The sequence below is a fragment of the Python bivittatus genome, unplaced genomic scaffold (assembly GCF_059951505.1).
Source record: "Python bivittatus isolate LINGU-HERP-01145 unplaced genomic scaffold, Pbiv_v1 ctg000020_np1212, whole genome shotgun sequence".
Lineage (NCBI taxonomy): Eukaryota > Metazoa > Chordata > Lepidosauria > Squamata > Pythonidae > Python > Python bivittatus.
In genome coordinates this window covers 97893631-97919565 of record NW_028277030.1, presented here as the reverse complement: position 1 = coordinate 97919565, position 25935 = coordinate 97893631, and the positions used below count along the sequence as shown (strand labels likewise).

Below are 25935 nucleotides of genomic sequence, written 5' to 3'. Positions count from 1 at the left end.
GTATTCCATTGAACTGTAGTACCCAGAACTGGACACAGTATTCTACATGGTCTTCCACCAGGGCAGAATAGAATGGACCCTGTCCTGGTCAACATTTTTATCAATGACTTCAATGAGTGAGTTGAGGAGAAGCTTATAAAGTTTGCTGATGACACAAACCTGAGACAGGAGGTTACTAAAACTAGAGAGAAAGAACACTCAAAAAGATTCTATAGGCTTGAGCAATGAACTGAAATGAATAGGATGAAATTAATCAACAGGGAGAAATATAGTTAAGCACCTAGGTGGGGAAATGACAGGTACAAATATAAATGGGAGAGATGTGGCTTGACAGCAGTACATGTGAAAAGCATCCAATTTTCTTTGTTGACCATAAGTTAACATGAGCCGACAATGAGCACTATTCACTCGTTCCTTGAAAACTAGCTGTCTTGAATCCCTGCTACAGACTATGCTTATTCAGCAGTCACTCCATCACTCTCAATGGGCAATCATCAATTAATCAAGAGACAACCTACAGTGAACATGTTTTTAAAATATGGATCACTAGGAAGTAGACTGATTTCACACTGATTTATTAAATCAAAAATTCAGACATTCTAAGTACAAAATAATTACAACATTAGGACATAACTTCCTTAATTTTCTGGGTTGATGTGATCTTCACAACATGAAGGGTAAGTCTGTGTTTTTCTCTCCATTGCCAAAATAGATATAACCATGCTGTTTAGTATTAGGAACATGGTAGAATGTGAGCCCAGGCCAAAGTAGACTTCGTAGCACTACTAACCTGCTTCCTCTCTCTACTTGGATGCTCCAGGACCCTAGAGAAAAATAAAAGTGTTAGATTTCACCAGAAGTAATTAAAAGGCAAAGTTGCTGAAGCAAGACAAAGTAGGATCAAATAATTTAGTAATCACTGGAAGACAGAAAATTATTCAAGTGAAGAACATTCTAGCAAGTCTAGAAAGTTCTGACACTGATTCTTGTTGAGGGGATAGTTCCATCCCATTTTGGAACAAGCTAGAAAGACAGCTGAAAGAAGAAAAAAAACACTTGAAAAAGGTAGGAGGAAAGAAGAGCTGTATGAAACTATATGATTCATTGTTTAAACTGATGGAAGCCTCAGTATAGTTTTCCTCTTTTTTATCAGTTTCTGCACCATTCTCCTGCCAAAAGATGTTCTGGTCAATGCATAAATCTATAATATTTATTAAATCTACTGTAATTAATAAATGAGGACATGGAATACCATGTAGCAGGAGTGTAGATGTCTTCAGGCCTGGAGGTTAATGTAGCAGGCAACTAAAGTAGCTGCATTTGTATTGGAATGGGCCAGTTTCCTGTGGAGCAGGATTTGTTTCTCATGGGTTAGATTGACACAAACCTTAATCCACTTGGACACCATGGTCAGTGAGGCTTCACAGTCCAGTCTGAGCTGTTGGAAGGATAGTAGGAGATTATCTAAGACTGTGAACTTTTCTGTTCTACTCAGGGAAATCTTGATGGCATGTCTGACATTTTGTTTCTGCCAAACTAACTCTACTTAAGTTTGGAGATTGGGGCAGAAAGGAGGATCACTTCCTGGTCCCAGCTGTAAAGCAAATTCACCTTGGGCATGAAGGCTGGATCTAGGCACAGATGATGCTGCCTGCTTAGATGATGCAAAACTACTTCTTGACCAAGAGCACTCCTATTACTGACTCATGCTAGGCTAAAGTTAATGCTATTAAGAATGCCTCTTTCCCTGTTATATATTCCATGTATGATGGAATGGGGCTTTAGAACTTTGAAACACTAGCTTGTCCCCCAAGAATTACCAGTGAATAGCATATGGTCTCAGGAGAGAGATCCCTCTTTAGGAATCTCTTGATATGAGGATTAATCAAGAGAGGCTGCTTCTTCCGTAATATTACAGCTGAAGAGAGAGCTGACACCTATCTACAGAAGGAGCATCATTGTACTCCTTAAATGAGGCCCATCTGAGAGGCTGGTTCTATACAAATCCCAGGCAAGTAGTTATAACCGAGATCTGGATAGCTAAATACCCCTTGGATTAACAGAATGTATGATGCTGGGAAGCTCCATGATTGCAATGTTGACCACTTTGGGTCTATCAGCTCCAGGAGTATAGCAAGTCTTTGGGCCAAACATCATGGAAGATATTTGTTGCCTCTCATCTGTGGGTTGGGAAACAGAAGATGAATTTCTCCACCTTGTGGAGAGAGAGACACCAATATGGGTGGGCGATTATTTTCTGTATGGGGCAAAAGGGTCTGCCAAAACAGTCCTGGAGCAGTCTAGAAAATATTCGCACTAACAGGGCAGTTGTAGAAGGCTCCAAAGACCCAAACACCATTAATGCCTTCTTCCACCAAAACATTTATAATGGTGAAGCTCTGTTCCTACACATCCAGTTTCAACATCTCTGGCAATGAATCCACAAGTCACCATCATGACCCTTGCCCAAACATCAGTAAATAGTAATTTCCCCCCTACAGCATGTATACATAAGGAACGGCCCTTTAAAAGCCAGAGGCCTTGGGCAGGGCAGTAAGGGTTGAAGCCAACCATCAGCAAAATATTATTCCACAGGTACTGTCATTTAAAAAGATAACAGTGAAAATAATAAACAAAACAACAGACAGCTGAAAATAACTCTTCTCATTGAAAACATAAATGTGGTTGCTGCAGCAAATAGCAACTGAGAGTGATGGCATAGTTCCCACCAAAAATTTCATCTACAGCGGGTTCCCAATGAGGCTTCAACTGCAGGTGTAGAACTGATATATGGGATACACAGAGACCATGGTAAGGAAAGTTCGTTCTTGGTCAGGTTATGAAAAGAGAGTGATAAAACTTTTCAGTATAACATCTTGGTACTTTGTGAAGAGACGTTATGTTAGTATCGTAATAAATAAACATCTTATTGGTTCAGGATAACTGATTATATATCCCAATACACAGACCATCAAGAATTCTGAGATAAATTATTCAATTATCCAGTTTCTTAATGTCTATGCTTCTATATACAATTATCTTTGTGACTAACAGTTTACAAGTATTGCCATATACAATGAGAAAAACAGCAATAGACGAATTAGGAGCAGCAAATGTATACGTTTTGTTCCACACAAATCTTTTGAAACTGCAGTAACGTTTAGAAAAGTCAACACCTCCTCACCGTCATTCTAATGTGTTAAGTACACAGTGGAAATTAAAAATACAGTATTCCTACACTTCATCTTCATCCTCATGCCGTTCTCCCTGTCCATCTGCAGGTTTAAGGTTTTAAAAACAGTACAGTATATGTCTACACATACTATATCATGATTAAGAACAGTAGTGTTCATCTAGCCTCTAAAAAATCTAGTAATAATTATAAAGGTTTCCCCAGCAATAATGATTTGCCTCTTTGTGGATCTTTTGCATTTGTTTCATTATGCAAAAGCAGTATGTTCTCCTTTTCTAACAATGACAGACAGTTCTTTTTCAAATTTGTAGCAAGGGAGAGGTGCTCGTTTCCTTCCAAAGCAAGAATACACATGTATTGAATATCACACTACTGTGTTTTGAATTGTGATGAGGAATTATTATTCTAAGGATAAAATTAGTGCTTTAGTTCCCAAAAAGCAAGTTCCCAAAAGTAAGAAAAAGAAATGGCAGGGAGACTTTACACAGTTTCCATTACTTTACAGAAGAATTAATTTTCCTTGGAGTCTTATTTGGCTCCATCTTTGAGGAAAAGAGGCATTAAGGTAGTAAAGGGATTAGTTTCAATGTTAATTATGCTTTGGTGATGCTGAGAACGTTAAAGCATAATTTGAACCTAGACCATTCAATGGGTTCTGAACTGACAGCCTGAGAAATACAGGAATGGAAAAAAAGGAGTATTATAATGGATTTGGTTCATCAAAGAGAAATTTGAAAAAGATAGTATTCCACCAAATATTACAATAAAGAGAAATATTCACAGATGGAAATGTTCAGGTATTTCCTAGAAAAATAGCTATAGATATCATAACTAATATAGAGAGGCTACAGTGTTATTCTTGTGGCAAATTCTTCATGCTTTCTGAATTCCATATCAAAATGAATGTTCAAGAATCTGTATTGTATACCATGATACTGAATAAATAAATTATACTGATCCCTATACTGTAACTTTGTTAAGATAATGATTTGCCCAATGATGCTCTTTTGAGTATTTCAGTGACACACACCACTACTTTCTGAAGGTTGAGCTGTCCTGTCCCTCCAATTCAATCTATAATAGTGATCTGTTTCTTCCCCCACCCCATTAATTTCCCCAACATGCTCTTCTTGGGACATCCTCTTTGGGACTGCCATTAAAGGCCATTCAGAAATTACAGCTGGTGAATAGAGCAGCTGCTTCCTTTACAAGAAAACTACATAACAAAGCACAGCATTTTTACCCATTCCCTGCCAAACAAATGTCAGATCCACTGTTCCTCCTTTGTTAAACTTTAAGCAGCAAACTCAAAGCCTCACCCAGTCCAAGTAAAGTATTCTTCTTGTGCCTTACCTTTTTTTGTTGCAATCAACACAAGTAATTCACATAAACGAGTTCAAGGCTGAATTTAATGAAATCTTAGCTAGGTATTTTATCAAGTAAGGAGTTGCAGTTTCTCTAAAATTTCCTTTAAAACAACAGTCATTCAATTTAAATTCAAACTGTCAACAGTTTGTTGACAATAAGAAAGGCAATATGTCCCATTTCCATAGATTTTTTTTTTAAAAAGATGGCTCCCATAGTGATTTCTGGTTAATTGTTGCCAGCATCTAACTATGGCTATATAAATACAACAAATAAACAAACAAGCAAGCAAGCAGCTGACAAGAAGCATTAAAAGTGGGGGGGGGGAGAACCCTCTCCAGAACAATAATAAACAATGACTGCAAACAAAACAAATACTTGGGTTTCTAGAAGACTGTAGGTCTTACTCAAATCCAATCTGCTTTTTGCCACTTAGAGTACTCTAGTCTAAAGGGCTGTTCTTGTTGCTGTTCTTTTATCCAACTGTTTTGTTTCAGTATATGATATGTAAGCCATCCAAATGCTAAATTTCTTTATGAGATGCAGAAAAAGAATTATACTATTTCTATTATACTTTCTTCGATACTCAGAAATTCTCAGAGGAAGTAAGAGGAAACACTTTAAAAGATGTTGAATTATGGGCATGGTTACTTTGTGTGATTTTACTAGAATTATGTGAACAAAAATATCTACCAGGTCCTAGAGTTGCTCATGGAAAAAAGCTATCTCTGTGTGGTCATTAAGAGTCAATAACGACTTGACACACATAATCAATCAATCAATCAGTCAATCAAATATAGTTGCTAACTGCTATTTCATAATAAATCTTGTCCACTTACATAGTTTACCAAATAGTTTTGATCAACTTATTTGACTGACAGCACAATCCTACATGTATGTTCTCTTGAGAACAAGTTTCACTTTGTCCAGTGAGGTTTATCTCTGGTAAGTATAATTAGGATTGTATCCTAAACATGGCTGGTCAGGTGTAAAGTTCCATGAACACAGTGGGGATTAATTAAATACAAGCATGTGTGAGACTGAACTGCTTGCTGCATAGAAACTGGTAAAATAAGCTAACTTCCTAGGGCTGAGAGTGACTGGCTGAAGGTCACCCAGCTGGCTTTGTGCCTAAGACAGGACTAGAACTCACAGTCTCCCCATAGCCTGATGCCTTAACCACTACACCAAACTGGCTTTCCTTGTACTGTGGCCAATTTTAATGTCTCCTAACTTCTTTTAACTACAAGTTTTAGTTAATTGGGCAAGTCCACTATGTTCTATAGGTAAAATGGGCACTTCCTGCCTCAACCGTCAGTACTGAGATTTATATCTTCAGGGGATAGCAGTGAACCAATAGTAAATAGACAAATTTTCGTAGCCAACAGGACACCAGAGTTGCATTATGTCAGCCATGTTGAAGAAGATCAAGTGTATAATATATGCATGAAAGGGGCTTTGTAGAGTTACTTTTTAAATATTTTTAAAATAATAAAGAAAATTTGCTTTTCAAGCTACACTTGGCAGAGCTACCTAAACCAAGTGTTGTCTCAATTTTTAAAAAAATGACCTGTCAGGGCTCCAAACGAGAAAAGAGGGAGCTTCAGCGTGGGAGGAAAAAGTCTGGGAAAATAATCCTTTCTTTGGATGAAGATTGTAAACTTCCCTTTCCCCCTCTGGAGCAGGCTACAGTCTTCACCCTGCCAAATGTGGGTGGGAATGCTAAGGAGATGCCCACAATTTTCCAAACAAGACATTGCTTGGAATGCTTTTTTGCTCAACCAACCACTGCCTTTTTGATGGCCCATCTGTCAGAAACCATCTACCTCCCTCTCAGCTTCTGGTTTTTCTCCCTACCACCAAATTCATATCTCGCCGTCTGCCTGGTCTCTGGCTTGAAACATCTACTATAAGTTAGTTATGGAGTTTACTTTAACAACTAATGGTAAATTGAGAAGCTCTTGAAACAACAGAGAGCTGATCTACTTCAAATCCACTCTTCCATAACACTGCTGCTTTGGATGTATTTCAAAGTTTGTGTTTTGGTGTGATGGCTGGCAGAAAGCAAAATAAGTCGTCATTTAGTAAAATCTGGCAGTCCCAAAAGGTCATATCAGGGTAATAAAAACAAGAACACCTGTGTCAAAAGTTATTACAATTAAGATAGTAGAATTATAGTAACACCCCTTTATAATGCATAGAAAATTGGCTGAGTTCATAGACATTTATGCCTTTTATTGCTCATCACTTTCCAGATGTTAGAATTGCGACAGAACTACAGTAGTTTATTTCTGTAGCATTCATATGTGAAATTCTATTTAGATTTTATACTACTTGAATCTTTCCCTATATATTTTGATACCGTTAAATATTCTAGTTTTCCCAAAGACTTTATGCACATTGCAGATTTTACTGGAAGGGCACTCTCTAGTCAAGCTATGTTGTCCATTTAATGTGTTTAATATGATGCCCTTTGGAACATCATTCCCCCCCAGGTAAGATTAGCCTGACCCTACTGGCATTTAGGAAATCCTTGAAAACATGGTTCTTCCAGCAGGCTTGGAGATCCCACGGAAATGGGCAGCCCATGAGATGGTTACATTGTGTGTAGGATGCTGATCCATTCCCCTGCAGTCTTCTTTATATTTGTGTTTAATTGTGTTTGTTTTTACTTTAACTGGTTGTTTTATTGTATGCCACCCACAGTCACATTTGTGAGATTGTGAGCTATAAAAGTCTGATAAATAATATAATATAATTAAAATTATTTGTGCCTTTTAAAACATAATTGAATTTATTTTTACATTGAATTGTCAGTGGTGAAATGAAAAGCTTAATTTATTAATCCAATGTTTAAAAGTCACTTAGAATAATAGCAAAAGCCTCACTGTCTATGATAATTCTTTGCAAAAAGCAGGCTACCTAAATCTATTTTATATTCAGTATGCATACCATTATGTATCACTGAATAAACTAGTACCGTTTTATGAAAATGCTTTCAAGAGAAATTCTTGAACAATTATTTTGGGCTCCTAATTGCCATGATAGGAAAGCATTCATCTAATAACTTTTTTTTTGGGGGGGGGAGGATATTATGACAATCTACTGTAAAGTTTGTCTCTAAACTATTCCCTTGGGACAAATTGTGCTTGTCCTTGGCAAGTGATAAATCATAGTCACTACCTATCCTTGCACTCACCATAGTGCTATTTTGTTTTTCCCTTGAAAATGCAGTCCTGAGATGTAGCAGCTTCATGTACTTTTGGAGGAGGGAGTTGATGGATAGGTACTGAACTTCCCCAGCTAAGCAGAATGTCCCTCTCCATCTTCCATCGTTAACGTCAGAAAAGAAAAGGGAGCCACAAAAGCACCATAGTACAGCATGCTTTCACTGTCAAGATGGACAGCTGATTAAATACATATTTCCCCCATTTACATGACAGCAATAACAATGGCAAAGGTAGTTTATTTCCCAATATTTCTTGCTAAAGCTTATTAGCTTTGGAGCTTAGCTCTGAGCAGTGTATCTCATCCTATCATGTAAATTTTTAGATAACAAATACAGCCTAATTGTGCATATTTTGCAAACATTTTAAGTCTCATGACTTACGTACTACCAAAACGAACCCTGGGAGTTACAATTTTGTGACTGTTTATCTAAGTCAGAAAAAAAAAATGTAATGACATTACAAGACTTAAGATTTTCAGCCTTGGAGCAATCTGTACTAATAAAATAGTACAGGTTCTAGTCTATTAATTCTTCTGTTCACATCCAAGTATATTATTTTTAAAAGTAATTCAGGACAAAAAGTTTTCAAAGTAATCACTAAGATTTGAGTAATAAGTTCTGAGGGCCCTTAAATTACATGGAACCTTTCTTCTTGGTTGTATGCTTCTGCAGGATTTTAAAAGAGACAGCAAAGGCAGTTGCTATAGAAACATCTTTGGAACATGCTAGGCAGCACGTAGCATCTACCTGAAAAAACCCTGGATTAATATATCACCTTCACGGTTCTTCAAATCCTATTGACTATGCAGAATAAAATGGAAATAGTCTTTTGCCTCATTCATTACTTCAAATGAAATTGGGCTTCTTTTAAACATTACTGCTAGCTTCCAAACTCAAGCAGGTTTTTTCCAAGTTTTGACACCAACAAATGTAACCTTCATTAGAAGACTCATCAATAATCAAAAGAAACAAAGGCTTGCTTTGTTTCAGCATTACGGTCTTTCTGCCTTTTCTGGTTTTTAGACATGCTTTGCTTTCACAGTAATAGCTATTTCAGCAACAGTAATAAGGAGCTTTTTGGAATTTTGGCATTTCTTCAAATCAAGTTAAAATATTTACCTTTTTATAAAAGTTATAGCCACCTCATGTCTTGATTTGGCTACTGTTTTTGACTTAAGAAAAATAGTAATTAGGAGTTCCATTATGATTAAAAGACTGTTCTGAACAGCCTATCCCAAAATAAAGACTATAAGAATATATCAGTCTGGCAAATCTCTTCCCACATCAAATAATTTGCTTATGTTCACCCAAAAAAGGAATATTCTACAAAGTACATCATATAACCTGTCATCATTCCCAATTTCCCTGGTTTTTCATACACAGAATTTTGTAGCTAATTAAAGACATCTAAGCTTCTCTGCCTTTGGCTTGAATCAAAGCCCCACATTATTTACTTACTATGCCATCAATTTCTAAATGGATTCACATATATTTTGTTGTTCAGTCGTTAAGTCGTGTCCGACTCTTCATGACCCCATGAACCATATCGCACCAGGCCTTCCTGTCCTTCACTGCCTCCCTGAGTTTGCTCAGTTTCATGCTCATTGCTTCAGTGATGCTATCTAACCATCTCATCCTCTGCCGTCCCCTTCTCCTTTTGCCTTCACTCTTTCCCAGCATCAGGGTCTTTTCCAAAGAGTCCTCTCTTCACATTAGGTGACCAAAGTATCTGAGCTTGAGCTTCATTATCAATCCTTCCAATGAGCAATCAGGGTTGATTTCCTTTAAGATTGACTGGTTTGACCTCCTAGCAGTCCAGGGGACTCTTAAGAGTCTTCTCCAGCACCACAGTTCAAAGGCATCAATTCTTCGGCACTCAGCCTTCTTTATGGTCCAGCTCTCACAGCCATACATTACTACTGGAAAAACCATAGCTTTGACTATGCGGATCTTTGTCGGCAAGGTGATCTCTCTGCTTTTTAATATGCTATCTAGGTTTGCCATAGCTTTCCTCCCAAAGAGCAAGTGTCTTTTAATTTCATGGCTGCAGTCTCCGTCTGCAGTGATCTTGGAGCCCAAATAAATGAAGTCTGTTACTGCTTCCATTTCTACCCCTTCTATTTGCCAGGAATTGATGGGTCCAGATGCCATGATCTTAACTCTAATGTTGAGTTTCAAGCCAGCTTTTGCACTCTCCTCTTTCACCCTCATCAAGAGGCTCTTTAGTTCTTCTTCACTTTCTGCCATTAGGGTGGTATCGTCTGCATATCTGAGGTTGTTGATGATTCTCCCTGCAATCTTAATTCCGGCTTGTGATTCTTCCAGCCTGGCATTTCTCATGATGTACTCTGCATATAGGTTAAATAAGCAGGGTGACAGTATGCAGCCTTGTCATACTCCTTTCCCTATTTTGAACCAATCGGTTGTTACATGACCAGTTCTAACTGTTGCTTCTTGGCCCGCATACAGATTTCTCAGGAAACAGGTAAGATGGTCTGGTACCCCCATCTCTTTAAGAATTTGCCAGAGTTTGTTGTGATCCACACAATCAAAGGCTTTTGCATAGTCAATGAAGCAGAAGAAGATGTTTTTCTGGAACTCTCGTGCTTTCTCCATGATCCAGTGAATGTTGGCAATTTGATATCTAGTTCCTCTGCCTCTTCGAAACCCAGCTTGTACATCCGGTAGTTCTCAGTTCACATACTGCTGAAGCCTAGCTTGTAGGATTTTGAGCATAACCTTGCTAGCATGTGAAATGAGTGCAATTGTGCGATAGTTTGAGCATTCTTTGGCATTGCCCTTCTTTGGAATTGGAACGTAAACTGACCTTTTCCAATCCCATGGCCACTGTTGCGTTTTCCAAACTTGCTGGCATATTGAGTGCAGCACTTTAACAGCATCATCTTTTAGTATTTTAAATAACTCAGCTGGAATACTGTCATCTCCATTAGCTTTGTTGTTAGTAATGCTTCCTAAGGCCCACTTGACTTCACTCTCTAGGATGTCTGGCTCAAGGTCAGTGATCACACCAGTGTGGACATCAGGGACATTAAGATCTTTCTTGTATAGTTCTTCTGTGTATTCTTGCCACCTCTTCTTAATCTCTTCTGCTTTTGTTAGGTCCCTGCCTTTTTTGTCCTTTATCATACCCATCTTTGCACTAAACGTTCCTTTGATATCTCCAATTTTCTTGAAGAGATCTCTAGCCTTCCCCATTCTATTGTTTTCCTCAATTTCTTTCCATTGTTCATTTAAGAAGGCCTTCTTATCTCTCCTTGCTATTCTCTGGAAATCTGCATTCAGTTGCTTATATCTTTCCCTTTCACCCTTGCTTTTCGCATTCCTTCTTTCCACAGCTATTTGTAAAGCCTCATCAGACAGCCATTTTGCTTTCTTGCATTTCTTTTTCTTTGGGATGGTTTTAGTTGCTGCCTCCTATACAATGTTATGGGCCTCCGTCCATAGTTCTTCAGGCACTCTGTCTACTAAATCTAATCCTCTAAATCTATTCATCACCTTCATTGTGTACTCACAAGGAATATGATCTAAGTCATACCTGAGTGGTCTAGTGGTTTTCCCTACGTTCTTCAATTTAAGCCTAAATTTTGCAGTAAGAAGCTCATGATCTGAGCCACAGTCAGCTCCTGGTCTTGTTTTTGCTGTCTGTATAGAGCTTCTCCATCTTTGGCTACAAAGTATATAATCAATCTGGTTTCGGTATTGACCATCTGGTGATGTCCATGTGTAGAGTCGTCTCTTGTGTTGTTGGAAAAGAGTGTTTGCTATGACTAGCTTGTTCTCTTGACAGAACTCTATTAGCCTTTGCCCTGCTTCATTTTGTACTCCAAGGCCAAACTTGCCTGTTATTCCGATTACTCCTTGACGTCCTACTTTACCATTCCAATCCCCTATGATGAAAAGGACATCTTTTTTTGGTGCTAGTTCTAGAAGGTGTTGTAAGTCTTCATAGAAGCGGTCAACTTCAGCTTCTTCAGCATCAGTGGTTGGGGCATAGACCTGGATTACTGTGATGTTGAATGGTTTGCCTTGGATTTGCACTGAGATCATTCTGTCATTTTTGAGGTTGTACCCCATCACTGCCTTTCCCACTCTCTTATTGACTATGAGTGCAACTCCATTTCTTCTAAGGGTTTCTTGCCCTCAGTAGTAGATATAATGGTCACCCGAATTAAATTTACCCATTCCCGTCCATTTCAGTTCGCTGATTCCCAAGATGTCGATGTTCAATCTTGTCATCTCATGTTTGACCACATCCAGGTTGCCTTGGTTCATAGATCTTACATTCCAGGTACCTATACAATATTGTTCTTTACAGCATCGGACCTTCTTTTCGCTTCCAGATACATCCACCGCTGAACGTCCTTTCGGCTTTGGCTCAGCCGCTTCGCTCTTTCTGGAGCTACCTGGAATTGCTCTCCGCTCTTCCCCAGTAGCATACTGGACACCTTCTGACCTGAGGAGCTCATCTTCCGGCATCATATCTTTTAGCCTTTTGACATTGTCCATGGGGTTTTCTTGGCAAGGATACTGGAGTCGGTTGCCATTTCCTTCTCCAGTGGACCACATTTTGTCAGAACTCTCTGTCATGACCTGTCCATCTTGGGTGACCCTGCACGGTATAGCTCATGGCTTCACTGAGTTATGCAAGCCCCTTCGCCACGACAAGGCAGTGATCCATGAAGGAGTTCACATATATAATAAACCATAATAAATATAACAGTAATACAGAAATAGTACAGAAACTATATCATAAATTACTATAACAGAAAATAATATATACACTGATAGCAGGTTTTAAATTAATGCCCTTCTGAACAGTTTTGTTTTAAAGGCTTTTCTAAAGATCTAAAATAGTGATGGACTTCTGGTTTATTCACAGGATAAGATCCACTGATGACAAAAGAAGTTTCTCACATTTCTCCTGGTCTCAAGTAGAGAAATAACTCTAAGCATCCCTACAGGAGACTCAGGCACTGGAAAAGTAGAATTTACTTGAAGTAGATGATCTAAGGGTACCCAGGTGCCAAGCCATGTCAAAACCAGAAGTTGAATGGTACTTGCATAGTATTAGACTTTGTTATCGCTCTTTTTGGCTGCTATCCTGCCTTTTTCCATTACTGATATCCTTATAGTCTAATAAATCTACAATACTGTACCTGTACATAGAAATCTTGCTACCTTCATCTATATAAAGCAGGGGTCGCAAATTTCTTCTGCACAGGGGCCAGAGGCCATGTCTGTGAGTAGATGGTAGGCTGCTCTCTCTCTCTCTCTCTCTCTCTCTCTCTCTCTCTCTCTCAAGTGAATACACTGGCACTCTGAAGGACTCTTTGGGGCACACCATAGAGATGTGTTTCTTAGGGGAAAAAAGGGAGGTGCAGCCAAAGAGGAAAATGAGGACATGCTCTCCAATATCTCAGGGCAACCCTTGTGGTGGGGAACAGAAATACTTATGGAGGGAGGAAGAAGAGCCTCAATAACCAAAGGTTATTAAACACATAAATATATTTACAGTATATGCAAGCTCTTAACACAATCCAAATCATTATAATTGATTAAAACAGTGCAGTTCTACATCAAGTCTGAGGTAGAATTACAAACTTGAACTCTTTTTTAGGACCACCATGGGCCGGATGGGTGTGATATTTCTTTTTGGAACTATGAGCCAGATGATTTTGGGTGGCAGTCCAGATCCAGCCTGTGGGCCATACATTACTGACCTCTAATTCTGAAATTCTTGTTATTTTCCTCCCTTATCTTTTTTTCCAGCATCTCCCAAAATGTGAATGTACAGCAACAAATAGGCTTCTGCTATATTACTTTCAACCCTAAGAAAGTAAATAGAAATTTTTCCTTCCAATTTTAAACAAATCACAGCTCTCCATGTCATCTACACCACGGGGACTAGTCTATTTAAATGAGGTGTAGACCACCAGCAGCACTAAGATTGCATGATACACTCATTCTCAAAAAAAAAAAAAAATCTGCAAATTATCAGTTCAGAACTCTGGTAAGAAATATCTATCCATTCTTTGGCAGCCTGTTGCTTGGGAGAGAGGGAAGAAGTATCAGAAATAGACTATGGCTAAGGAATCCATATTTACAACTTGCCGTAAGTTATAATATGGCTTTTTTGGTTTGGCTTAAGGGATGTGCATACCCAGACATCGCAATCTGTAAAGTTTATTGTTTAATATTATAAACGAACTAGGCTACTACAGTACTGTGCAAATGTTTTAGGCAGGTGTGAAAATATGCTGTAAAGTAAGAATGCTTTCAAAAATATATATTGTAATTGTTTATGTTTATCAATTTACAAAATGCAAAGTGAGCGAACAGAAGAAAAACCCAAATCAAATCAATATTTGGTGTGACCACCCTTTGCCTTCAAAGCAGCATCAATTCTTCTAGGTACACTTGCACACAGTTTTGGAAGGAACTTGGCAGGTAGGTTGTTCCAAACATCTTGGAGAACTAACCACAGATCTCCTGTGGATGTAGGCTGCCTCAAATCCTTCTGTCTCTTCATGTAATCCCAGACAGACTTGATGATGTTGAGATCAGGACTCTGTGGGGGCCAAATCATCACTTCCAGGACTCCTTGTTCTTCTTTATGCTAAAGATAGTTCTTAATGACATTGGCTGTATGTTTGGGCTCATTGTCCTGCTGCAGAATAAATTTTGGGCCAATCACATGCCTCCCTGATGGTATGGCATGATGGATATTCATCTGCCCATATTTCTCAGCATTGAGGACACCACTGATCCTGACCAAATCTCCAACTCCATTTGCAGAAATGCAGCCCCAAACCTGCAAGGAACCTCCACCGTGGTTCACGGTTGCCTGCAGACACTCATTATTGTACCGCTCTCCAGCCCTTCAGCGAACAAACTGCCTCCTGCTACAGCCAAATATTTCAGATTTTGACTCATCAGTCCAGAGCACCTGCTGCCATTTTTCTGCACCCCAGTTCCTGTTTTCGTGCATAGTTGAGTCGCTTAGCCTTGTTTCCACGTCAGAGGTATGGCTTTTTGGCCGCAATTCTTCCATGAAGCCCACTTCTGGCCAGACTTCTCCAGACAGTAGATGGGTGTACTTGGGTCCCACTGGTTTCCGCTAGTTCTGTGCTGATGGCACTGCTGGACAACTTCCAATGTCGAAGGGAAGCATGACGTGTCTTCCATCTGCTGCATTAAGTTTCCTTGGCCGACCACTGCATCTACGGTCTTCAATGTTGCCTGTTTCTTCATGCTTCTTCAAAAGAGCCTGAACAGCACATCTTGAAAGCCCAGTCTGCTTTGAAATTTTTCCCTGGGAGTGAACTTGCTGATGCAGTATAACTACCTTGTGTCTTGTTGCTGTGCTCAGTCTTGCCATGGTGGATGACCTGGGACATGAAACTTTTCCACAACCTCACCTTAGTAGCAGAGTTTGGCTGTTCCTCACCCAGTTTTAAGCCTCCTACACAACTGTTTCTGTTTCAGTTAATGACTGTGTTTCAACCTACATATGAAATTGCTGATCATTAGCACCTGCTTGGTATAATTGGTTAATCACACACCTGACTCTAATCCTACAAGATCCCTGACTTTGTGCAAGTGTACAATGTGTGCAAGTGTAAGAACTGATGCTGGTTTGAAGCCAAAGGGTAGTCATACCAAATATTGATTTGATTTAGATTTCTCTTCTGTTCGCCCACTTTGTATTTTGTAAATTGATAATCATAAACAATTACAATATATATTTTTGAAAGCATTCTTACTTTACAGCATTTTTTCACACCTGCCTAAAACTTTTGCACAGTACTGTATATCTTGTTCAAGAAACCATAGTTTAAAAAGATGACAAATTAAAATGTATGAACCCAGTGAAAATATGGGTCTAAGAATCACTGCAGTGTATTCAAATACTAGGAAACTATTGCTTTTTTTTCTCCTGGCTGAGCCAATATTAAATTTAATGGGCATGATGTGGATGAAATTAGACCAATTTAAAAATAACAATCTTTTGAAACCAGCAATTTCAACAGAATTAAGCTTACATGTTCAAGAAACATGCAAAAAATTGTAAAGACCCAAATTCAAAGAATGTTAGGACAGAAATACATCATTTGGCCACCAAAAAAAAAAAAAAAGCAGCTGAAAGGGACAAAATGCACAAGTGCCCTAATTAATAATCCCAAGTACACAGCAACAGAAAAAAATATATATTGAGAACTTTTGCCCTGGAAAAAAGAGGGTGGGCATTTAACGGGAATTTCATTGTAGCTATCTACTTTATATCATGTACATAAACTTGACCTTAACCTCTCCTTTATTACCACCAAATATTGTGGTAGCCCCTTTCCTTTAAAGAATCTCTAGATCTGTGTCAATAAGGTATTTACTTCTTTCATTTCTTTTACATCATGTCAGAATATATAATATATTGTAAAAATGAATTTCAGATATGACTTACTCCCAGAGCATTTATCTTCACACCAGTCCTGCTATGACTATTCTTGATATTTTGTGAATATACTACCAAGACTGAAAGCAAGACCATTCAATAGCTGTTCACCATTCACACACTGCATTAAATCAAGATGTAGTTTTAAAAGTTTGGGTTTAGAGCAATGTATGAATCCTATTATTGTTTGTCATGCAACAGTTCAGCAAGATGTATGAATGTAACCAAGGCTTAAATTAGGTTTGGAATGCCTTCCATATAAAGATTATCCACTGAGCCACATTAAGGCTATCTTTTGCATTACATACCAGATAGTTTTCTCCATCTCCATTTTTCAATCTTATTTATTATCTCTATTAGGTGGTACAACAGTAAATAATAAACTACTTTCCTATCCCAAAAAAGTAGACAAGAGACAACACAGAAATCAGATAACCAATGTACTTGATATATTTTCAAATAATCATGCTAGCATCAAAGACAAGCAAGATTCCTTTATACAGAGGTGATCAATCTGTGCTCTCCAAATATTACTGAACTACTTTCCATCAGCTGCAGTTAGCAAGACCAATGTTGAACGATGATGGAATTATAATTCAGCACATCTGAAGGTCTGACATTGCCTACCTCTGCTAACAACATCAAGCGGCATCAGAAACAATGGCAAATGTTAGATTTACCTAACATTTGAAGGGATATTTCAATTGTATTTAATATAATAACATTGAAAGAAAAGAAAATGTGAAACAGGAATCACAGCACATATTTGGGGGGGGGGATTAAATCACTTTACTTAAAATATGAAAAATTACCTGCAGATATATTCTTGAAATGCTACAACACTGTGTCTGTGTCCTCAAATGTTCAGTAATGCAGGGAAAATATGGGTGGTTGGAAAAACAAAAAGCAGTCATTCTAACTGGTTCTATTCATATTACTGTGTTCCATAAGGATTGATTCCAGAAAAAAAAAATCATACTTTCGGGAACACCCTATGATCAGTGTAGGGATAGCAAAATGTCAGTACAGACAGATTCTTGGCATGAAGAGGCTGAGTGTGTGGCCTTTGATAAGAAAAATCATGTGAGATCCTGATTTGAACACACATAAATGCTGGTACTAAGAAATCTACTGAAAAGGTCAATATGCCTTTTTGAAAATTGTGTGAGCTCCAGTGGAGCTGACAGTCTCCTCTCCATATCCATAGTTCAAGAGGTCAGTATATACCACACACAGTCTGGTTCCTCTGTCCTCACCTCACTAAAGAGTCCAAATCTTTCTCATATTACTTCGTTAGGGTTTCTTCCTCCAGTGCGACTAAGCCTGGCACCACAGTGCCCCCTACTGGCGTTGGTTGGTATAGCAGCCCAAAGTTGAAATACTGTAGTTTGAAGGCAGAATGTGAGACACAGGAAAAAGAAAGTCCATTTACCTATCTTGGCCAGTGGCCAGATCATTATATCCCTCCAAGTCTGGGGAATAATTTATCCTCCAAACAGTCAAATGAGTTGCTACTTCAGCAACTCATATCCCTGGGTTCCTGGCATTGCTTCTTGGTTTTTCTCTTTCGTTGAGAGCTGCACTGCACCACTTCCAAATTTTGAAAACACAGACTCTGAATGCTGCCCTTCTCCATTGACAAATACACCAGGCTGACTTTTCCTCTGACCCTGCTCCACTCCATCTTTCCAGCTTTATCCTCTTCCCAGCCCTGTTATTTCCCCAACACCATTATTTCTCCCTCATCTATTACAGGCCTTTTAGTTTCGTAAAACAGCTTGAAAGGGTCTTGTCCCCATGTGGCTTTTGGCAGGCTCAAAAGTAAAGTGCTTTGACTCACAGCTTTCACAGAATTGTGGAGGTGCTGCTTAGTGTTAAACTATGAAGGGGGAAGGCTCGGGTCACATCTGTGAAACGTTAGCAGAGAGAGGAGGATGGGGAAAGTAGGTGGCCAGCACAGCACAGCACTTTGTTGGGTTTTGCAAGGCCACTTGGGAGATAGGCGGCCATTTGTCTTGGAACCACTTCCATCCTATCCCGATAACAAGCTGCCTTGCCGTCTGCTTGCTGGCAAGGGGGCCGTAAATACCTTGGCAGACTTAGGCCTCTTGAATGGCTGGAGACAGAGCTTGATAGGGGATTAATCACTTTAGGAGGGGGGCTTTGAAGGGGAATTAATTAGCTGTGCTAATGCTTAGAGATAAAGCAGGTTCATGTTTCTCAGCCTCAATCCTCCCAGCACTTGTGGCTTTTGCAACATCCAGAAAAGCAGCACCAAAAGACTTTGTATGTAAATATTTGGAGAAAATCCACCAAAAGGCCCATTCATTGCTATATCCATGAATATACATTTATTTATCTATTTATTTGTTATTTTATTTTCTTAATTTATATAGCCACCCGTCTCAAATTCATTACTCTGGGTACCTATCAGCATGAAAAAACATAAAATAAAAACAAGAACACACATGTAATCTGCAGCCAAGGTAAAAAAACAAAACTACTAATGACAAACCAACACAACCACAGGCTTTACCACTCATTCAGATCCCCAGGCCCAGTGACAAAGCCATGACTTTAAGGCCTTACAAAAGGCCAACAGGGTCAGGGACAATCTATTCTCTGGGGGACTGATGTTCCAAAGGGCGGGTGCCATGACAGAAAAAAACCTCTTCCTAGGCCCCACCAGATAGCACTTCCTAACGGAAGGGACCTGGCCTCTCCTGCCAATAATTCAGTATTATACAATTCAGCTAATTCTCAGAGGGCTAGAAAAAAAAAAAGATTAATGCCAATCTGAAGCCAGAATTAACTTCTAGTAATGAGCTACAACATGTCTATCATCTTTTACTAGCTTGGAAAAGAGCTGGCATATGCAAAACTCCAGTGAACGAATCACATACAACTCAGTGACTATTACTAAAATATAGTACTGAACTACAGCCACATGAATCTTAGTAAGATCTATATCGTCAGACTAACTCTAAAAGCATGCCAGCTTAATTGTACACAAAACCCAGGTCAGCAATTTGTACAGTACAAAATTACACCATATGTTTAGCCTCGTGAAGTGATTCTCACATCTGCTACATTTGAGAAATGAAACATCCATAGGAAGCCTACATTTGCTGAATCTGCTTCTCATATTTCAGACTTCACAGCTCTGTAGTGAGGCATGTTTATATTCTCCAAGACACAGGAGTCATCATTCCATGATCATTTCTCTGCAAATCCTTTTTTTCTGTATCTGCCTGCAATGGCTTTCTTTCAGAAAAGACAGAGATGGAAAATTTGCTTTCACACAATTGCCCATTTTTTTTTCAAAAAATATGGTTCCCCGTCAATTTGCAAGTATCTGTAGTTATACATTTATGATAACATGAATGAATGTTGACTGTGAGTCACCTTATATCATTTTACAAAACACAAGCTATTTAATATCATCTGTACAGAGCATTATGAATGATTGCAGCCTTGTCTGCAGCCATCCAGATTGCTGTGGAAACATTTTCTTCTCTCACTCCAGCATTCTACTTCCAAAGTCTGTATAGTTTATCACCAAGTAAACAATGACTGGGTCATGTAAAACACAATTCCTCTGTCATGTCACATGGTATGCATAAATAAACTATATTATGGTTTAACATGATGGGCTGGTTTCAGACAACATGCTAAGACAATTCACAACAGGCTGAACAAGCTATCTGATCCTACTTTAGCCTAATTTAGCCTACTGGGTAAAGCTAGCTCTGTGATAGAAAATTTTTTGGAATCTATATCATATATACAGTTTGACAAGCCATACTGCTGCAGGTTTCTTTGGAAAACCTGTTCACCATGAATACCTATGAGCACTCTTCCCAGGCTTTATACTGGAGGGAAACCTCCCCATGTAGATAATCATATTCTAGTAGATGATTATATTTATAGTATCATAGGAGCAATGCTTCAAATTGCTCTCTTTGCGACATAAGGCAAACAGGTCTGTGAGGATAGAAAAAACATTGGGGTGGATATTACCACTGTCAAGAAAGGCAGGGGAAGGTCTAAATCTTTTAAAAGAAACAATGATTCACTGATATAACTTTTGTTTCTCTTTCTGCCTTTTTGCAATAATATCTAAGATCAAAAATCTATCCCTTAAAGTATTTTAAATGTTAAAACTGTTCCTAAACTCTAATTTACCAATTTCAGCTCAGAAAGAAACATAACCTGAAATAGAAACAATTGTTTCAAATGTGTTTTTGAAATGACATAAGTTCCCTAAATGTAATACAGTTGCCAAGTAAAAAGAATTAAATAAAAATTCAGATACAAGGGAAATTCTTCCCTACAAACCAGATCCTAGCCTGAACCTGGTATTCACAATTGCAGTCTGTGAGTATCTTGCTTAAACATCTTATCAAATGTAGTTAGAGAAGCAGAAGGAATGGCATTGGTTAAATAACTATGGATTTTTATGGTCCTCAGGAGCTACAATTTTTGCATACCATAACAAGTGTATGGTCACATTTCTCCACTGCTCAGATTACTGGCTATGTAGCTAAGTGCAATAGTTTATCAAAGAAAAGTTTGAACCAAACCACCCCAAGATAGAAGGGTTGAGTTAACAAGACCACATTTAGATAAGAGAAAGCAATACTGGATGGAAGGGGCATACAAAATGCTCATAAAAGCTCCTCTATCAGCGGTAGTCTTATCTCACACAGCAGGACACTGGCTGCTGCAAACCCCTCCTAATTAGGAGGAAACACAAGAGTTTAAACAGCTCAGGGTGCTGACACACGAAGCAGACAAAACTACCCACTGAAAGGATGTGACAGCCTTTGTATGGCTTTTGTTTAAAAACTCACAGCACTGAACATTTATTTTGTTATTATATAAAAAAGAATGTGCAGTTCCATTTAAATTCAGTCCTTAAGTAGGTTCTGTTCAGTTTTCTGTAAAATTGGTACTGTGTGTAATTTTCCTAATATACACTTTTTATATGTGATTTTTCAACATGTATACTTTTGCACACAACTATCCATAACATACACTTTTTGGACACAGCTTTTGAGCTACAAAATATGTCAGAACTGACAACACATGCCCATCTATATCATGATGGTTTTCATTTCATCAGATGTCTTCTCTTTTAAAAAGAAATTTGTGATGATTTTTTTACGTATTTATTGAACACTGGTGCAGCATTTTAGTTTTTACATATGTTATGTTCTTTCATGTGTGCAATTGGATTTATTGGTTGTTGTTTAGTTGTTCTATTTAGGAAAAATATATGCAGGAGGGTAGATGGCTGCCTGCACATATCTTAGGACTGTAGAAAGCATTTGAAAGGGGTATTTCACAAAACATATTGGCACTATGTGGCATCCCTCCTCAAAGTGTTAAAATAGACTTGTCCTGTGAAAGGCTCAGCAATTTCAGAAACTTGTCCACAGAAGTGTTGTCTGTGGTACTGATGAATGATGAGACAACCAGCGAATTTTCTGCCACACCAAGCTGTTTTAACTATTCAAAGAGAGGCCTTTCACAAAGCACACTGGCTCCTTTACAACATTTTGTATGAACTAAAATACATTATTTGATTTCATTTTCTATTTTGAGAATTGCTGTAATAAAAGATAGTTATACCTCTTCAAAGTAAATTCATATACTCAGAGAGACAGATTTTAAAAATAGGAACTTTATACAAGAATTCCCACTCAATTCAGCCTGAGTCAAAAAATTAATTTAGTTATGCATCTGTATTATCCTGTGCCTTCCTCCCCAATTTGCAGTTTGAGGATAACAGAATTTAGGGTTAATTCAAAAGCCAAAGGGCTAGAACATGTTGAATGAAACATATGAAATTAATTTTGTTAGTTTTATACATAAAAGGCAAATGCCTCTTCTTAACTGGGCCTAAAAGTGCCACCAATTGCCTTTTCCTTTTTGCATTTGGGATAGTACTTCTTCCTACCTTTAGGGATATCATGTTCAAGAGAATCCAGAAAGTCAATTGCTGGATCCAAGTCAGCTTTTTCCAGCAGAGTTTTATTCTTCAATTTTACAGGCTCAGTAAAATGGAAATAGGAGCTTAACTTTTTTGCTTCTGTCAGAGACAAACCTGTTGTTGAAAGTAAAAAAGGAAATCAGCACTGCTCAGTAGCCTCTTTTAATAATGCATTGCCATTCTTCAATTTATTGAAAGTTCACTATCTTGACTTATGAAATATTTATGCATTTTATTTGTTTGATTTGATTCCTATCCTGCCTTTACTTGTACAATTAAGGTGGTATGCACAATGCTGCCACCTCTTATTTTCTCCACAACAAACCTGGGCATTGATGGGTACTATTTAAGTAAGTGGACAAATACATTAGAAATGGGTAGTGAGAAGTTTTAAGTAATTTCATTTACACAAACAATTTGAAACTAGAAGTTGATCAAAGGAAATATTTTGGTGGTAATTAAAGTGCAACAGAGGCCTAAAGCACATTAACCAAAAGTGTTGCAGTAGCAGGACACTAAACTCAGAAAATTTCTGAGCCTCAGAGTCCCCTCTAGGTACGAAAACTCAATATGGACAGCTTCCCACCATTTTGACATGTGAAAAGATGAAAATGATTGTATTAACTGTAAAATAGGGATAAAATCACTAAAAACAAAGAAATCCCCCAAATCTTCCGCTAAAAAGCCATCCTCACTTATTACTACAGTGGGGCAAAAAAGTATTTAGTCAGCCACCAATTGTGCAAGTTCTCCCACTTAAAAAGATGAGAGAGGCCTGTAATTTTCATCATAGGTATACCTCAACTATGAGAGACAAAATGGGAGAAAAAATCCAGAAAATCACATTGTCTGATTTTTAAAGAATTTATTTGCAAAGCATGGTGGAAAATAAGTATTTGGTCAATATCAAAAGTTCATCTCAATACTTTGTTATATATCCTTTGTTGGCAATGACAGAGGTCAAACGTTTTCTGTAAGTCTTCACAAGGTTTTCACACACTGTTGCTGGTATTTTGGCCCATTCCTCCATGCAGATCTTCTCTAGAGCAGTGATGTTTTGGGGCTGTCGCTGGGCAACACGGACTTTCAACTCCCTCCAAAGGTTTTCCATGGGGTTGAGATCTGGAGACTGGCTAGGCCACTCCAGGACCTTGAAATGCTTCTTACGAAGCCACTCCTTCGTTGCCTGGGCGGTGTGTTTGGGATCATTGCCATGCTGAAAGACCCAGCCACATTTCATCTTCAATGCCCTTGCTGATGGAAGGAGGTGTTCACTCAAAATCTCACGATACATGGCCCCATTCATTCTTTCCTTTACACGGATCAGTCATCCTGGTCCCTTTGCAGAAAAACAGCCCCAAAGCATGATGTTTCCACCCCCCATGCTTCACAGTAGGTATGGTGTTCTTTGGATGCAACTCAGCATTCTCTCTCCTCTAAACACAAGTTGAGCTTAGACCAAAACGTTCTACTTTGGTTTCATCTGACCATATGACATTCTCCCAATCCTCTTCTGGATCATCCAAATGCTCTCTAGCAAACTTCAGATGGGCCCGGACATGTACTGGCTTAAGCAGGGGGACACGTCTGGCACTGCAGGATTTGAGTCCCTGGCGGCGTAGTGTGTTACTGATGGTAGCCTTTGTTACTTTGGTCCCAGCTCTCTGCAGGTCATTCACTAGGTCCCCCCATGTGGATCTGGGATTTTTGCTCACCATTCTTGTGATCATTTTGACCCCACGGGTGAGATCTTGCATGGAGCCCCAGATCAAGGGAGATTATCAGTGGTCTTGTATGTCTTCCATTTTCTAATTATTGCTCTCACAGTTGATTTCTTCACACCAAGCAGCTTGCCTATTGCAGATTCAGTCTTCCCAGCCTGGTGCAGGTCTACAATTTTGTTTCTGGTGTCCTTCAACAGCTCTTTGGTCTTGGCCATAGTGGAGTTTGGAGTGTGACTGTTTGAGGTTGTGGACAGGTGTCTTTTATACTGATAACAAGGTCAAACAGGTGCCATTACTACAGGTAACAAGTGGAGGACAGAGGAGCCTCTTAAAGAAGTAGTTACAGGTCTGTGAGAGCCAGACATCTTGCTTGTTTGTAGTGACCAAATACTTATTTTCCACCATGATTTGCAAATAAATTCTTTAAAAATCAGATAATGTGATTTTCTGGATTTTTCCCCCATTTCATCTCTCATAGTTAAGGTATACCTATGATGAAAATTACAGGCCTCTCTCATCTTTTTAAGTGGGAGAACTTGCACAATTGGTGGCTGACTAAATACTTTTTTGCCCCACTGTATATGTTCATATCACTTTGCAGCCCTAACCCCCGCCCCTAAAAGTTAAGAGGATCCCCTGCTCATCCATGTCATAAAAGAGCTGAGGGGAGAAGACACACATTTTCCTGTTAAGTTTATGTAAGTACAGCAAATGTAAACATCTAGCTAAGCCTGCCTGTTACTAAATGGAAAAGAGTATACATAAGCATAGGATAATTCATATCAGGCCATTTACTGCAGGATAGAGAACTTACTGCTTCCAGATGTTTTGGACGACAGATTCCATAGTTCTTCTCATCAGCTGGAGCTATGTAGCATAAAATATCTGGAAAGTCCTAGCTACATACCCCTGCTTTACACTCTTGTATACAGGAGAATTCAGAGTTTCCCAGTGCACTATTATAACCTAGACAGCATGGTAACAACACTTCTTAGAATAGCTAGAATGTCTTAAGCAAAAATGTGAACTTGGAGAAGGGTGCCTTTTCCCCCTTATTTTGGCTACCATTGCCAGATAATGAATTTTGAGTTTTCCTCACAGCAGCACTTACAACACTGGGGTGAAAGAGGAGTTGCCATCCAGATCTCTTCATTTTTCGTTTATTTGCACAATATACAGACGCTGCAACTGAGATGGTGAAAAAGGCTGAGAGAGAGAGAGAGTGTGTGTGTGTGTGTGTGTGTGTGTGTGTATTTTGCAAGAACACAGAAAAAGAGAGCCCTGCATGCCTTCAAACTGTTAGATGAGAAGGGGAATCAGTGCAGTTTAAAGAAGATAGTGTCCTTTCCCCATGAGGGCTCCATATAACAACCACCACCAAGATTTCACACCAATAAACACTATGTTAGACATGAAGTTATAAATCATGAAGCAGAAATTGGAAACTAATTGCATGGCTTGATAATAATATCTTTACACTTTGCTCTGGTGCACTAAAAAGTGAAGAAATATATGAAGAAACTCTAAATGCTAACATTTCTATTTGCACTATGCACTATGTACATAAAAAATTGAACAGCAGCAATAACTTAACCCTCCTATTCTGAAAACAGGACATTTTGATGGGTGTTTTTCATACATCCTGCTTCATTATGTGCACAATACATAACTCATGTATCTGCCATGTGCACAAGTATATCTGTCAAGCATGAGTTGTGACTGACTGCTAAATAAAATTCACAAAACCCAATATATGTGATCATAGTAATTTTTGAGTTCACAGATACAGAAATGACCTCACACAGATTTACCTTCAAAGTTCCTGTTTACATGCACAGGTCCAAGTGGAGATTTTACATATGCACCCCGTGGAACAATACCCACTTCTTGATCTATCTGATGTATGGTGGCTACCAGACGGACCTCCTCCTTGATCAAGGGCTTTAGAAAAAAGCAAAA

The 25935-nt window shown here is 38.6% G+C and overlaps 1 protein-coding gene across 1 annotated transcript in view; it reads right to left on the bottom strand.

The window, feature by feature from the left end:
- Positions 1-513: 513 nt before the first annotated feature.
- RSPH9 (radial spoke head component 9) overlaps positions 514-25935 on the bottom strand; it is a 31757-nt gene continuing 6335 nt past the window's right edge. Inside the window, exons 3-5 of the mRNA XM_088145080.1 lie at positions 25788-25917; positions 22220-22366; positions 514-824 (exon numbers count right to left, since the gene is read on the bottom strand). Coding sequence (XP_088001206.1) covers positions 664-824; positions 22220-22366; positions 25788-25917 — 438 coding nt within the window. The 3' untranslated portion in view covers positions 514-663. The remainder of the gene's footprint in view (positions 825-22219; positions 22367-25787; positions 25918-25935) is intronic.